At 39.8% G+C, this 16,864-nt stretch overlaps 1 protein-coding gene across 5 annotated transcripts in view; it reads left to right on the plus strand.

Annotated features, from left to right (window-relative positions):
- The window catches only part of LOC108443125 (voltage-dependent calcium channel subunit alpha-2/delta-1), a 130,448-nt gene that overhangs the window by 10,102 nt on the left and 103,482 nt on the right, over window positions 1-16,864 (plus strand). For all 5 annotated transcript variants that reach the window (XM_017723853.2, XM_017723937.2, XM_017724021.2 and 2 more), the window contains exons 2-3: window positions 4,370-4,451; window positions 6,126-6,242. In XM_017723853.2, coding sequence (XP_017579342.1) covers window positions 4,370-4,451; window positions 6,126-6,242 — 199 coding nt within the window. The remainder of the gene's footprint in view (window positions 1-4,369; window positions 4,452-6,125; window positions 6,243-16,864) is intronic.

Genomic DNA, 16,864 nt, shown 5'->3' on the forward strand with positions numbered 1-16,864 from the left:
AAAATGGCGTCCATGGCGGAGGTGCTAGGTGCAAACCACTGCTGTCCAAAAAAAACACAAAAGGCTCGTCTTGCATTTGTCAAATAACATCTTGATGAACCCCAAGACTTTTGGGATAATTTTCTGTGGACTGACGAGTCAAAGGTCAAACTTTTTGGAAGATGTGGGTCCTGTTACATCTGATGTAAAGCATCCCATTCCACATTAACGTCATATGAGTCATACCAATCATAACAGTCAAACGGGGTGGTAGTGTGATGCTCTGGGGCTGCTTTGCACAACTGAATACCTATGGAATGAGTTGGAGTGACATTCATGATCCAGAACTAATCATCCAATATCAGTATTTGACCTCGGCAGTGCTCTTGTGGCTGCAATCAAACCTTCACAGCAATGTTCCACCGTCTAGTGTACAACAAGTCAGAAGAGTAGAGGGTGATACTGCAATGAAGGGGAACAAATTCCTTATTAATACCCTTGTTTTTGACATAGTAGTAGCCTATGTTAAATTTATTCAAATTAAAATGCGTGAATTTCCACATGAATAAGATATATGAAAACAGTAGTCTTGTCTGCAGTTTCCTTACTTTTGACAATTGTGCTGATACACTATATTTCCAAAAGTATTTGCTCATCTGCGTTCACACGCATATGAATTTGAGTGACATCTCATTCTTAATACATTGGGTTTAATATGTCAGCCCACCCTTTTGCAGCTATAATAGTTTCTTCTGGGAAGGCTTTCCACAAGGGTTAGGAGTGTGCTTATGGGAATTTTTGACCATTCTTCCAGAAGCGCATTTGTGAGGTCAGACACTGATGTTGGATGAGAAGGCCTGGCTCGCAGTCTCCACTCTAATTCATCCCAAAGGTGTTCTTTCGGGTTGAGGTCAGGATGCTGTGCAAGCCAGTCAAGTTCTTCCACACCACACTGGCTCATCCGTGTCTTTATGGACCTTGCTTTGTTCGCTGGTGCGCAGTCATGTTGGAACAGGAAGGGGCCATCCCCAAACTGTTCCCACAAAGTTGGGAGCATGAAATTGTCCAAAATCTCTTGGTCTGCTGAAGCATTAAGAGTTCCCTTCACTGGAACTAAGGGGCCGAGCCCAACTCCTGAAAATCATCCTCACACCGTAATCCCCCCTCCACCAAACTTTGCAATTGGCACAATGCAGTCAGACAAGTACTGTTCTCATGGCAATCATCAAACCCAGACTCGTCCATCGGATTGCCAGACGGAGAAGCATGATTCGTCACTCCAGAGAACATGGCTACACTGTTCTAGAGCCCAGTGGTGGCGCTTTACACCCCTGCATTCGATGCTTTGCACTGTGCTTGGTGATGTAAGGCTTAGATGCAGCTGCTCAACCATGGAAACCCATTCCATGAAGCTCTCTACGCACTGTTCTTGAGCTAGTCTGAAGGCCACATGAAGAGGTCTGTAGTGATTAACTCTGCAGAACGTTGGTGACCTCTGCACACTATGTGTACGTCATTTTATGTAGCCCACCACTCTGTCATTTTACGTAGCCCACCACTTTGTGGCTGAGTTGCTGTTGTTTTCAATCACTTCCACTTTGTTATAATACCACTGACAGTTGATCTGTGGAGAATTTAGTAAATGTCATGACTGGACTTGTTGCTCAGGTGGCATCCTATTATGGTACCACACTGGAATTCACTGAGCTCCTGAGAGCGACTTATTCTTTCACAAATGTTTGTAGAAGCAGTCTTCATGCCTAGGTGCTTGGTTTTATACACCTGTGGCTGTGGAAGTGGTTGGAACACCTGAATTCAGTGATTTGGATAGTTGAGTGAATATTTTTGGGAAATATAGCATATTTTTTAAAGGTGGAAATGTTCATATTCTCAAGTAAAGAGTACTCAAGTAACTCTTTACTTGAGTAATGACTCAAGTAAATTCAGTGCATTACTGTTTTCAGTGCAGAAGTGAGAAAAGAGCAGGTATGTGGATATGTTGGGACATACAGTGTATATAATGATAATATGGCAGTGTCCTGTGCTGCCCTGTAATATTTCCTGTAGCTCTGCTGTTTGCACTATATTTTTTGTCTGGTAGCATCAACCACAGCGCATGAATTTCACTGAGATTGGATGCACATGAAAAAATGAAACTTTTTGTAAAAAAGATATCACACTCCCTGCTCCAAAGCATTCTGTACATAATGAAAATACTTCTGACAAAGTTTGAGTGCCTTTGTAATATACTGGACAACATACTGGACAAACAAAAAAGAGAGAAGGTCATGAAGGCTAAAGCCAGTAATATACCCATGTGAGACTAAGTAGATGCAGTAATCTGTACACACATCATCAAGAACGTTTGATACATTGTCATATTAATATTTTGAACACAGCCCATATATATATATGTGTGTGTGTGTGTGTGTGTGTGTGTGTGTGTGTGTGTGATTGTTATTCTGCTGAGCATTGCAAGGTCTTGGCCTCCCCAGACAGTGCAGAACCAATCTGAGGTGTCTGAATGGGGCTGCTGAACTTTTGCCTCTTTAGCACTTTGATGTGAACAACAGCTATTTGGTCCTTCCCTGCAAATACATCAAGCAAGCAAACAGAGCATGTCTGTGTATGAGAGAGTAAGAGAGACATACACGCTTCTTTCTATGTGGAATCAATGCCTGTGCTTGGTTGAAGGAGCAATATTTTGACCTCCTCCTCCTGAGTGCAGCACAGCAGAGGGATGAGCCATAATCAGGTTTGATCCCAGTCTTGCCACTTGTTGTCCAAGGCTGTGAGACCCAGCTGCTGCTGTTCTCATTCGGACTGAATGTGCTGTGTCTTTTCTCACTACTTCTATATATGAGGAATTTCATTCCTAAATGCTTTAAAGGTCACCTGTTACAATTGAATGTGTAGCTTTATGGATTGAAACTTTTCATATGTATCCTGCCCATCAAAAGTTTGACCTTGCCTGGGGCTGAGCGATTTGAAGAAATATATCCTAATTTTAATTTTCCTGACCAATATTGAGATTGGAATTTGAGTGTGATTATTTTCTAGAGGCTAGAGGTCTTTTTATTCACCAAGTATGATTTGTGGCTTGAATGCTGCCCTTTGTTATTACGTTGAATTTCCTTAGTTAAGGCAGTGTTGAATAATGTCAGATATTCAATATTTCAGCTCTTGCAATTAGAAAATTGCACTCATTCAAATTACAATTTCAATTTAAAAACATCCATTTTCCATGCCGCTTCTCCGTGAGGGTCGCGGGGGGTGCTGCTGGAGCCTATCCCAGCTGTCATCGGGCGGAAGGCAGGATACACCCTGAACAGTTCGCCAATCCATTGCAGGGCAGACAGACAGACAGACACAGACAGTCACTCACACATTCATACCCGGAGGAGAACCCGGAGGAAACCCACGCAGACACGGGGAGAACATGCAAACTCCACACAGAGAGGACCCGGTCACCCGGCCGGGGATTTGAACCCAGGCCCTCCTCGCTCCTCACACTACCCACCGCACCACCGTGCCGCCCATATATATATATATATATATATATATATATATTTAAAAACAATTAACCACAAAGCCATGAAACTGTTATATTTATTATATTTTTTTTCTTTCTACGTTACTCTCTGAAACCTAAAAAAGGTAGAGATTCTTCTTACTCACACATTTCTTTTACAAAATGTTTCTCCATCTATTAAATGTTTTTTTAGGGAGCTAAAAGTGGATGTTCTCTGGAAAAAAAAAAACTTTGTGTAGTGCTAAAGTGTAGGACCGAGAGATAGGAGTGAGGAACTGGGAGGTAAATTTTTTTACCAAGCTGTTGTTAAAATTGCACTGAAGGTCTTTGGGCTTAAAAGTTTGAGTGATGATGAGTGCTGACATCACAACACGAGGATGTGTTTGTCATTATTCTCAAAGTAAGACAAATATTGCGTAACTATTTACATATATAATGTATTTAATATGTTAGGATTTTGCATTAAACACATATTTTGAAAAGCTGTGTTCCCAGACCTTTGAGATGTCATGTATGTAGGGGTGGGTGACATGGCAAAAAATATTTCACAACACTTGAAGACATTTTCACAATACATGATATAAATCAAAATATTAAAAAAAAAAACTACTTTCAAAAAGTCTAAACTGTGGGATAGTAAATCCAGCTTGTAAAGGATTATGTATGCTCTCTTTCTAACTAATCAAGCAGTTATTTAGTGTTCTTGAAGTAGTGACGATATCCACAATATGCTCAATAAGGTGTATTATGACAAGATTTCTCACAATAATGATAAAATATTGTCAAATTGCCCACCTCTACATGTATTTAAGTATTTAGTTTGTGTGTGTATATTCACATTTATCTCTTGCTGTGCAGGATAAAGGAATGGGTGGATCAGATGCAGCAGGAACTGGTCACTCTGGCAGACACGGGCAGCGCGGGAAGGAGTCTAGCACAGGTTAGAAACCTAAGAAATTAAACCACAGCACTCATTACACACACACACACACACACACACACACACACACACACACACACACACACACACACACACACACACACACACACACACACACATTTGAAGCTTGAGACCTAACCTCACATTACAGCTCTGAAATGTGTTTGAAAGTGAAATTTTCAGCACCACTCCCAGCTTGAGACAGTTTAAAACTTTAACACACATGCTGCCTGTGATGTTAGATATAAGCAGTAAACTGAATCAGTTGCCAGCCTGATCCTGAAGACAAATTTGCACTGGCAGAAAATTCTTTTGCTTCCCCAAATGCACTGTAGTCTTAAGATGGTCTTGGACATGTTCGCACATTTCTGTCTCTACAGCCTTACAGTGCTATTATAACTACAGAATTTTCTCTCCAGTACATTTAAACCATAGTAGTCTAGAGTTAGGTAGAGTTTTCTTTTTTCTTTTCTAAGTATAAAAATTAAACAACGTTTGCTAAAATAAAAAGGATGTTGTTTTTTTTCTTTTTGCAAAACAATACTTCAACAAATTTCCATAGCTTTTCAAACATCAGTGGAATCACTTATGCTTTGTGTTGTTTTATATGAAATAAAAACATGTACAGCATAGATTTAACCTAGACTATAAAAGGTATTTTAAAAGTTATTGCATACTATGATGATCTGTTTAGAAGTTATCTAACTCGAGAGTTAATCACCGCTTTTCAAATATTGGTGCCCCTAGTGGCCATTCCACTAAACTGAAATCAACTTGGATATTTTTTATTTATACATAAGCAAATAAATTATTCCTTGTAAATCTGTTGTCTGTGAAGCCCTTTGTGTGTGAAATGTTGTGACGCTGTATTGAGCTGCTAGTGAGTAATGAGGGGTGAAATGGGAGGGATGAGAAACCCCTGCTGTGGAAACATTTCACAGATAAAACAGGTGGCACAACTGCAACTTTCTTTTCTAAAACTGCTGGAAGAAAAATAGCATTTAAACCCAATAAAACACTTTTATAAATGTTGACTTGCTTGCTCACCTGTGAAGCAGAAAATCCAGTTCACTTCCAGTTTTGTAAATAATACACATCCCCATCCAAATATATTCCATAAGTGTGAGTGAACAGAGCAGCTCTGTTCATCACTCTGACACATCTAATGCTTCTTTGCTTCCTACTAATTATTTGAAAGCTATGAAATTGCACAGGACTAGCCGACTGAATTCATTTTAAACATCTGTCTGAAACCAAATTGTTTTTATTGTTGAAAACATTGATGCCAACATTTGAACAGCAACCTAAATCATAATAAAAAAACTTTACTTCTGCTTATAAATGTAAATGTGGTATTGAATGAAAGTTTGGACCTTCTCCCCCTTTAGCAGAATTCCTATGCTTGTTTTAAAATAATTCAGATGAAATAACACTATGCTTTTTATTATCATGGGCAGTGAAGGCAATCTGTACGGATAAAGAGAGTAATTCGTATCATCTACTCCCTCCCACCTGGGAATGTGGAAAATCACAAACCCCCTGGTCTCCACCACAGAAGGCTCGTGCCACAGGCTTGGATTATTTCCAAATCAAAGGGCTTGGCAGTGTTACTGGAACAACACTTGGGAGTCAATTTGTGTCAGTATCTAATGTATTCTCACTTCTTCACTGCAGATCTTTATGGAAAATCAGCATTACTACACTGTGGAACCCAACAATGCAGCAAAGCTGGTGGAAAATGCAGCACGGAATATAGAGAATTTCCTTAAAAAGCGTGCAAAAGCTCTGGAGGTAAGATGAGTGCATGCACCCTTTAACCAATCCTTCCAATCTGGGGAAAAATGTACTGTGAACATTGTGAACATACCATAAACTAGGGGGTGTAGCTATGGGAAGGTCTTTGGAGGACTTGGACCAGCCCACTTTAAAGTCAGGCTGCCCTAGATTCCCTATCATTAAAAGATGTTATCAGATGCTGATGCAAATTTTTTGAGCTGTGGTTGCTAGTTGCTGACCCCACATAACCCCCAAGACCCCCCCACCACCCAACCTGTAAGCAGTGCCCTCCACCATATGAAATACTGGTTACGCCACTGCTGTAAACATTGTATTTAAGTAAAACTATATCATACCCTACTTAGAGGAAGGAATAGTGCACTATGTGCTCATTATAATGTGAGTTATAGTCCCAAGGCTCTGCTTATACACTGGGGTGATCAGACTCTTATTTGTGACTTAAAACTGAAGAACAGACTTTTTAACTTGGAGTTTGTTCACAGAGTAGAAGACTGCTTCACTCTAGCTTTCACTCTCCAATCACCCTGCCATCGCTGTGACCACAGATGTGTGGATTATATGTGTCTGTATGTGTGTGAGTGTGTTTGTTCACATGTGTGGGCCAGCTGGCACTGTGCTTGGATGGCACAGCTGATGGGCAAATTGTCTGCCTTTGAGAGCCTGTGTGTGTGCGTGCCACTGCAGATGTGCTGGACTTCCCCCGGTACACTCACCTCAGCCTTCCCACCTCGACGGCTGGCTCAGTACATTGTGTGTGTGTGTGTTGTGTTTGTTATGTGTGTGTTATATGTGTGTGTGTGTGTGTGTGTGTGTGTTGCATGCATCAGAATATAAAAGGGCACACTGTAGGGGTGTAAATCTACCCCCTCACAAACTTTTGATTGTTCAAATGTTGTTCAAGCTTTACAGAATGGTGGTATAAATCCTTCTTTAACGTAATTAAAAGAGTAATGCTGTAATGCTGAGCTGGTCGATGTCGTTAATAGAGATGCTACACTTTTCAATATCGATACTGAAACTTTGAAACCTCTATGCCGATATAGAAAGAACAAACTTGTGGGTGGAGGATAATAGTGCCTACAGTTTCCTGCACAGCACTGGTGTAGTTAATCTGTGAACTCATATAAACAGCTTCTCTGAGTTTCTCTCTGTGCTCCATCCATTTTTTGATGAACACAGTATCAAAAAAATCCTAAATAATTAGTCATATCTGAAAATGTAATTGATTTAATCACTTTAGCACTGGCATCATTGACAGCCTTTGTGTATGAACATTTTTGATTAGTTTAGCCTTATTATAAAAGGCAGAGTCTATATTTAACAAAATTGCTAATAGTAAACCCAAGGTTCGTTAACGTGCCAAGCTGCTAGTATGTTAGACTGGCTCGCCACGCTAATATTCATCAGAATCATTGTTCACAAGAGTTTTCAACTATAAATGTCTATTTTTACCTCAGAGCATACCAGCATATCTGATACTGTCTCGTGGGGAACAGAGTGGTATCCCATGGTGGTATCCATAGAAAAGATCAAATGAACCAATGACTTAGTAATAATTGAATTGACCAGTCATATTGTCCTCTGTGCAGCTCAAATCTGTATTTCGTTTTCATGACTTGTGAGGACTTTACTTATACAATGGCCTTGGAATAAAAAAGAAATACATACGTGGATACACACAAAGGTCGACACACCTGATTCAACTCGTTAACAAATTAACCAGCTTCTCCTGGGCTGGGTCAGCTGTGCCTAGGGTCACCAGTACTGAGATCGGAAAATTGGGAAAAAATAAACTGAATACACAGTATTCAGTAATGGAATATGCAGGAAAAGCCATATATCAAGACTTTCATTATTAAGTTTGAAAGTAACCTCAAAATTTTATTATATTATTACAGTCAAATGTAACTGATTCTGCCATTTCAAAGTGTATGTGATTTAGCCACTACCATCAGACTCATGCATCAGTGCATGTTTACACCTCTAGCATTGGCATGCAGTAGGGATCTCTGACGTGATCAGGGCTGTGGGGCAGAGAGTAGTTTGGGTGGATAATCGTATTTGTGGGGGTGCAGGTTAGAGGATGGCATTTATATTGATGTGTGGCTGAGCGCAGACCATCCGTCAGATGTCCGGTCATGTTTTAGTGAGAGGCAGGTAGGCCTATGGGATCATCTCTCCATCACCCTGATCTGTTTTAAAGTGAAGAAAGTGTTGGAGTTTAAAAATATAGTTTAGGGGAAACTTTTTTAGGTAATCCTTAAGCTCTCCTGTCAATCAAAACATGCAGACCTGTAAATATACAGCTTACATCAACTTCTATTCACTTCCTTCGTCTGTTCCTGTCTCTCCGTTCTGATTAACCATGAGCATCATACAGAGTATCAAACTGGACCAGCTTTTTCAGTGATTTGAAAATGCACTGGGAATGCTGTGACCTGTTGCTCCTGAAGTTTTTCTCCTTTTCCATTCCTGATGGTTAATCTGATAAACAGTCCAGTGATGCAGTATTTTAATTCTGAGTATTGGTCGATACTGATCTGATCCGATATGTGTATTTTCCTACATAATACAGCCAAACAATTCAGGTAATATACACTCGCTGACCACTTCATTAAGTACACTTTCTGTCTACACTCGTTATCCATTTTAACAGTTAAATGCATGTAGATTGCAGTCCATCTGTTTCTCTGCATACTTTTTTTAGCCCCCTTTCACCCTGTTCTTCAATGGTCAGGACCCCCACAGGACCACCACAGAGCAGGTATTGTTTGGATAGTGGACACTCTTACCTTGTTGGTCCACTTTTTAGATGTAAATATCAGAGACTATAATTCATTTGCTGCTGCACAGTTTGAGTTAGTCATCCTCTCGTCCTTCATCACTGGTCAGTTTCTGGCCACAGTGCACTATTGGCTGGATATTTCTGGTTAGTAGACTGTTCTCAGTCTAGTAGTGACATTGAGTTGTTTAAAAGCTCCAGCAGCACTGCTGTGTCACTAACATGCCACCACATTATTGTCTCTGCAGGGCTGAGAATGATTCACCACCCAAATAATGCCTGCTCTGTAGTGGTCCTGTGGGGGTACTGACCATAGAAGAGCAGGGTAAAAGGGGGTAACAAAGTAAGCAGAGAAACAGATGAACTACAGTCTATAATTGTAGAACTACAAAGTGCACCTATATGGTGGAGCTGATAAAATGGACAAAGAGTGTAGCTACAAGGAGATGTACTCAATGAAGTGGCCTGTTCTGTGCATGCAAATATGCAAAATAATGAATATTATGTTAAAATGATGTTTTTAGTATGTTAGTAATGTAGCACACCAAACTCAATATTTTGTTCATTTGTTCTCCTTTAATAAAATGGCCATTTTAGTGTTTAGTGTTGAATTATGATCCAGTTTGATTCAATTATTTGGCTACTAGTTAGTTTATCATGCAGCACTAAAACCACTTCCATCCATCCATCCATTTTCTAAGCCGCTTCTCTGTCAGGGTCGCAGGGGGGGTTCTGGAGCCTATCCCAGCAGTCATCAGGTGGAAGGCAGGATATACCCTGGATAGGTTGCCAGTCCATCGCAGGGCAGACAGACAGCCACTCACACACTCACACCCAGGGGCAATTTAGCATGTCCAATTGGCCTGACTGCATTTCTTTGGACTGTGGGAGGAAACTGGAGAACCCGGAGGAAACCCACGCAGACACGGGGAGAACATGCCATCTCCACACAGAGAGGACACCGGTCACCCAGCCGGGGAATCAAACCCAGGCCCTCTTTGCTGTGAGGCGACAGCACTACCCACCGTGCCACCATGCCGCCAAAAACCACTTCATTTGTTTGAACTGCCGTACACTCTGGACATCTTTTATTGTGTGGACTGTTTTTGAAACCAAAAGCAATGCTGCATGGCTATTACAGTACAATGTTTCTGCACTGTTGTTGTTTTGCCTGGTAATGACTAAATCATGGCATTTCTTTTATTTGACAAGCATCATAAAATAGACTGGAAGAGTAATGGCTGCATGCTCACATGCTATGCGCCATATTTTGGTGACTAATGTCTTGCTTAAACACAGTTGAAAATGGCATATTCATTTTCCACTTTGTAATAGTTCTGCCCTGCAGACATTTAGACCACTTTATCTCCTGAAAACATGCCTCACTGCTGCAGATTGTGGATAATGTCAGTTTATGTTTCACATAAATAGAGAACAAAAAAGAAACAATAGATCAGAGGTGGGTTGGGCTGACTAACCAATACCCAATCCATTAAAATATGTGTAAATTAGAGACCATAATTTCAAACGTAGGCTAGTTGAAACATAAGTTTAGGTTTATTCCTTACTAAATCCAAACAAGTTGCACCACACAAACTAGTTTTAACATATAGTTTAGCTGAGCAGGTGTAAGTTTTGGGAAAACCACCAGAAACCGTATAGAATACACAAAAAAGACCTGAAACAGTCTTTTTGGTTAACTAACTTAATTAATACTAATTAAATTATATGTTGTGATTCAACTTACAGGTCTAACCATCACCCTGGTTTTAACTGTGAGCATGAAGCTAAACAACCACAGCTCCAGCTCAGTAAGACTTAGCGGCTGCTGAAGCATCTAAACTGAGGCTGCTGCTGTGCCAGTCAAACAGAAACTGACGTTTAAAAAGCTGCATATTATTAAAGAATGAACAGACAGGGACTATAGATAATTAGTTTTATTCAGTTTAACTTGTGAATTTCATGCTGGATATTTTTTTTCCATCAAAAAATTCAGAGCTGGCTGCTGTTGTGTCTCTATGGCAGCGGGTTTACTGATTGGTTCTGCACATGTTAGCGTCAAGATAAAGCAACCTACCCAATACTTAAGAATAGTTAAGACAAGACTTATGGATCTGTGGTTCAACCAAATTTGGCAAAAGGATAGTTTGAAACTAACTAGTGGTAACTGAGGACTTAGTATAGACTTTACACACAAACTTGAGTATGAACTTACACAAACCTGGTGCAACCTAGTCCAGCTCTGATCCCAATCCACTTGATCAGATTAGGACCTCTGTAATAATCAAGTTGGGCATATAATACTAATTCTGATTGTCCTCTGCCTTTAAGATTTACTCTAATTTGGTGTATGCTACACTGTATTCCGGTCAATTGATAGTAGGTCTGCGCAACATATTGTTTGTTAAGCATTATCGCAATATTGCCCTTTACAGTGCTTAAATCGCAGAAGCCTGCAATATGCAAATGAGGCTTCTAACCAATCACAGGTCCTGTGAGCATCTTCTTGCTCATGCTCCTTCATCAGTGTTTCTAGGGATGTTTTGTCAAATCAAGGCATTTATGTGATTCTACAAATTTAGATCATTTGGATCAAAATAATGCTCACCACTCTTTTAGCCATGTCCCAGGATTCACCACTGCATTTAATATATCACAAATAGCGCTGTCATTATTGATTATATAAGTAGTGTATGTATCAAGTAATCTTCAGATTATTTTGATGATTAATCACGTTTTTTTTATTTTTAAAGCCAATAATAAAAACCGACTGAACATGCAGAGCCTTTCAAGGTTCCAAAAGGCTAAACAAAACAGTTTTTAAGTAGTGTATGATTTCTGCCATTTTATAAAACATGTATCAATACAATTACAGTGTGACAATTTGTCCACATTGTGCAGCTGTGCTTGGTAGCTAAATCTTCTGGTTCCCCCTGGTTTCTACTTTTGCTGAGGGTGCATCTCCTTATTTGGGTAATGCATCACACCATTCAGGTCATTGTACCAGCATTCTTAACCCATTTAAGACCCCTCTGCTTCATTTTACACTCATTCCAACTGCCCTGCATGATGGACCAAATGGCTTAGGGATTCAGGCTCTGGTTTCTGTTTACTTCTCTAGTTCCGAGTTTTGCTTTGCCTTTGGCATGTGTGCGGATGTCATTTGCTTTATTTTTCCCTGTTGCCGGTAACAATATGTCCTGTATTCCTAGCTGTTTGGGGAGAATTCATTTTGAACTTGCTACTGTTATTTTCTGCTTAATCTTTGCTTTCTCTTCCTTCCTAGCCTTCCTTGCTCAAAGCGCTTCATTTGATGAGAGCTTGCAGCTTGTTGTCATTTCCCTCTTGTCCTGCTTTCCTTTGTCTTTCCTTGTCCCTGTAATGACCCTTTCTTCCATTTTGGTCTGCCTTAAAAGCACAGCATAATGTTGTCGTGGCTGCCTCCATCCTATTCCTTTTTTCTGGCAGTGTGTGTTCTTTATGGAGGGTCTGGACTTGGTCATGTGATGCTGCTGTTCTGGTTTATTTAGCAGTCAGTCACTTTGAGGAGTTTTGTTTGCTCTGTTCTCTGTAGAAGTCATGATTGGTCAGAATTCCTGCAACCTTCATCCCACTGTATGCACATTAAATAGTTTTACATGGTTTAAAGGTGCTGCACCTTCCAGATCTACTTCAATGATAGTGATACGTTTGCACTGTCCCTAATACTTATACTTTCTGTTTGAGCTCTTTTAGAGTTCATGTCCTGATGATGCTGCTGCTTGCTGCTACCTTTTTTTTAACTGTATTCAATTGAAAACACAAGATATTTAATATTCATATGTTGTATATTGAACTTTATAATATGCCCCATGTTTTCAGTGGGAGACAGGTCTAGACACTATCGTATTTTGAAGCCTGAAGCCACATGTGGAATGTGGCCCGCCATTGTCTTGCTGAAACTATCTCTTCTTGAAACAGACGTCTTGATGGCAGGATATGCTGCTCCAAAATGCATATGAAGCCCTCCGCATTAATGCTGCCTTCACAGATGTACAAGCTACTCATGCCATTGTCACTTACATGCTCCCATACCATGACACACACCGACTTTTGAACTTTACCTTGGTAACAGTCAGCATGGTCCTTGTCCTCTTTGGCTTAGAGAACGCAACATCCACTGTTTCTCAAAATAATATGAAAGGTGGATTTGTTGGACCACAGCGCACATTTTCACTTTGTGTCAGTCCATCTCAGATGAGCTTTAGCCCAGAGAAATCAGGCTTTTCTGGATGTTGTTGATACAGTGTTCCGCTTCAAATAAGAGAATCTTAATTTGTCATTGCAACTACAGATGCAAGCTATGTTTACTGACAAGGGTTTTCTGAAGCATGCTTGTTTTTAATGCATTGGCGTCTTGACCTTTTGATAATTCTAAGCACTGTAGAGGCTGAAATCGTTGAGGAACGTTGCTCTTGTGAATAATGAAGCGGTAAACCTCAATGTGTCTTTGCTCTTGAAGGACTTTGACTTTGTTGGGTGTGCTTTTTTATACTGTAATAGCTGATGTAATAGCATGATTACATCCCCTTTAAGATGATGTGGGGTTTTTCTTTGGAACATCTCCTGAAAGCTCGTAGACTTAAATTGTCCCGCCCCAACTTTTTTGGAATGTGTTGCAGACATTAATTTCAGGATGAGCGTATATTTTAAAAAAATGTGTGTATGTATCACAGTATTTAACTTGATAACAAGTTGATACAGCAAGAACCAGCAAAAAAGCATAGTTTTTTTTTACATATGTATTGTAGAAATTATTTGGTTATCTTTTGAGCATTTAATTTTGATTGTTTTGAAGTGAAACCATGTCTAGCTTTGCAGTAAACTGTTCTAACAGGCTCAGATGGGAAGTTCTTTCCAGTTTGTAGTTGGTAAGTTTCACACTTTACCTGTTACCTAATGTTAACAAATGAGGTTTGGGGTTATACCATCACACAGACATCAGTTACAAAATGAATTTCTCATGATTTGTTGTCATCACAGGCCGTCACTACTAGACTCTCCACAGTTCATCTAAATATCGGTATTTTTGGATCTTAGTTGACCAGGGTTCTAGAAATATTGTCAGTACCTGCAGTGGACTCAGTGAAGTGACTCAATGTATTGTATTAATGATGACATATCACCATGTAGTCCTCCCTTACTTGATGGCACAGTCATACTGGCCTCTGCAGCAAGATAAGATATTATATTCCCAGAAATAGCATAATATTGGTATTTACTAATATGAAACTCTGTGTTACTAAAGCTGAAGGATTTTTTTGCTGTGCTGCATAAACATTCTACCCTAGTTTCACCTAGTAGCAGAAATCGCTTTGTGAGTTTACCGACCAATTAGAAGTTCTCATTGTTTTTTTGTTTTTGTTTTTTCTTTTTTTATCATATTCATGCAGCCCTGTAAATGAAACTTGTGGTAAAATGATTTGCTCATCATACTCTTACAGTTTAAATGCCCATTCAGAAATTACTAGGTCTGCCATATTAGTGATTCTGTAGTAGCAGAGGCATCCAAACCAAACAGACTCTAATGTCAGACATGTGCATGCGCTCTGTTAATAGAATTAGCAACGTTTTAGTGCATCACTTTAGTCTTTTGCTTTGGAAAGAGCTTTCAGAACCTGAAAATCAGAACATCGTCTAATCCTTATCCTCATGCTTTTTTTTTTTTCATTGTAGAAAAAACGGCACATGTGAGAAGCTTGACTGGAGATCGCTGTGCAAATCTCAGCCTAGCAGGACGCTTTTCTTGGGAAGTAGAGGCATATATAAAATGCTAGACACTCCTTTTGAACCCATGGTTGTGTATATATTATGCTGTGTGTTGCTTAGATATGTGTGTCATTGCTGTCGAGAGAGAAGGGGAGGGAGAGAGAGAGAGAGAGAGAGAGAGAGAGAGAGAGAGAGAGAGAGAAAGAGAGAGATGCTCTGCCATAGACTTTGTAGTCTAATTCTTTCATATGGCTCATAACAATATGCTCTGACTCAGAGAGGCCTGCTTTGTGTTTAGGTTATGAGGAAGCCTCTTGTTTCCTTTCTTCTGTTGGCCAGAAATCGTGTTTTTGTGTGCGTGCGTGTGTGTGTGTGTGTGTGTGTGTGTCTTCTCTCAACTCTAGTGCTGCCTTCTCTTTACTTCTGAAATTGCTTCAGTTTTCGGTTCCCAAGTGAGTCAGTAAGCAGAGCAGCTCTGAGTATAAAACTGGGCAACATGGCTAAAATACAATAGCATAATGTGCATTGCATAAGGATGTGCACAGGTGGTTAACGCTTCATCAGAGAAAATATACAGACCAACAGTTCAGTGAAACATAAAATTTATGTTTTAACAGAGCTGTAAAATACTGTGAGTGGTGAGCATATATGTTATACTATGACAAAACATGAATGCCTTACCATGAGTATTGCCAAGGCTGTGGGGTTAAGGATGTGATTAAAAGGTCAGAGGTAGCACAGTTTTATATAGACCAACTACTCTAGCTGGTGTTAGTTCTAAAGATGCCAAAACAGCGAAAAGACATTTTTTTTTGCCAAACTAAGGAAAGAAAAAAAACACCTGTAGAAGGTGACCAGTGTGCATCAGTATTCAGTGTTGTATTGCTTGGCTGTGGTCTACATTGGCAGTCTCCAGTAGTCATCCAACATGAAACACTACCAATTTCCTATGACTATTTTGGAATAATAAAGCTTGTTTTCAGATATATTTCATTTTTCAGTTTTTGACATGGTTTAAAAATGCCTGTTGGTCTTTACATTGTGTGTAAATTTCAAGATGAATGGAGCAAAAGAAATGACCCAAAATTCTCCTGTAAAGTTATCATTTTGGAGGTACAAGGTTTTTTTTTTTTTTTAACAGCAGCGAAAAAACCGCTGTTTATTTAGGCCCTTTTTGAGCCCCCTTTTTCATTACTCCCTGCTGTTAACCCAATATCTGTTCATCAACAACAGTAAACCGGTTGGAGTAGACTAAATATACCAGCAAAACAGTATCGCTATATATTTAATAAAGTCTGAAAACCCCTAGCTTTGTGTTGAACTCAGTGAGTTGGAATGATGCATATAAGCAGATTTCCTTCATTAACCCTGACCTAGGAAGTGAGGCACAGCCATCTCCATGTCTCACTGATGTTTTATAAATACTCCATTAATGTTTTATTTATGCTTTATCAACATTTCATCAATGCCTTCTGCTCTTAAAACCTACGCACTCTAGTTTTTTAGCTTTAGATGCCAGATTGCTAACCCATATTGCTTTTGCTCAGTGCTCAGGTCATCAGTGCCAGACGTTACCCAGGGGGACACTGCATGCCCAAAAGCTGAATGCAACAGGTTAACAGCAGGGATAATTTCTGGTTTTATTGTAGTGCCATGTATGAAGCCAGCTGGAAAGCTTGGATGCAGTTAGCAAGCAGTGTTTGTTCTTCTCTCCAGGGAACTGTCGCTTTGAGATGCTTTTGGCTGTCCTTTGTTTTCTGAACCGGCAGGACATATATGGGGAAAATTTTATCTTATATATAAATGCATGTGCATGCATGCACACACAGAGAAACCCACATGGAAGTGACCTACAATAAAGTTCTTCATCATGGCCAAATAAAAGAAACCTGGTCAAGGACCACTAGCTTCCTCAGTGGCTGTGCAAGTGTGTGTGTGTGTGTGTGTGTGTGTGTGTTTGCTTTTGTCATTTTTTTAAAAAATGTCCTGGCTTTATAGGCAAACCAGCAAAATTATGATTAACTTACAATGTGAGGGTCAAAAAAGACATCATGTGTTGTTTCACTGAAGCAAAGTGTAATGCAAA

The sequence above is a fragment of the Pygocentrus nattereri genome, chromosome 7 (assembly GCF_015220715.1).
Source record: "Pygocentrus nattereri isolate fPygNat1 chromosome 7, fPygNat1.pri, whole genome shotgun sequence".
Classification (NCBI taxonomy): domain Eukaryota; kingdom Metazoa; phylum Chordata; class Actinopteri; order Characiformes; family Serrasalmidae; genus Pygocentrus; species Pygocentrus nattereri.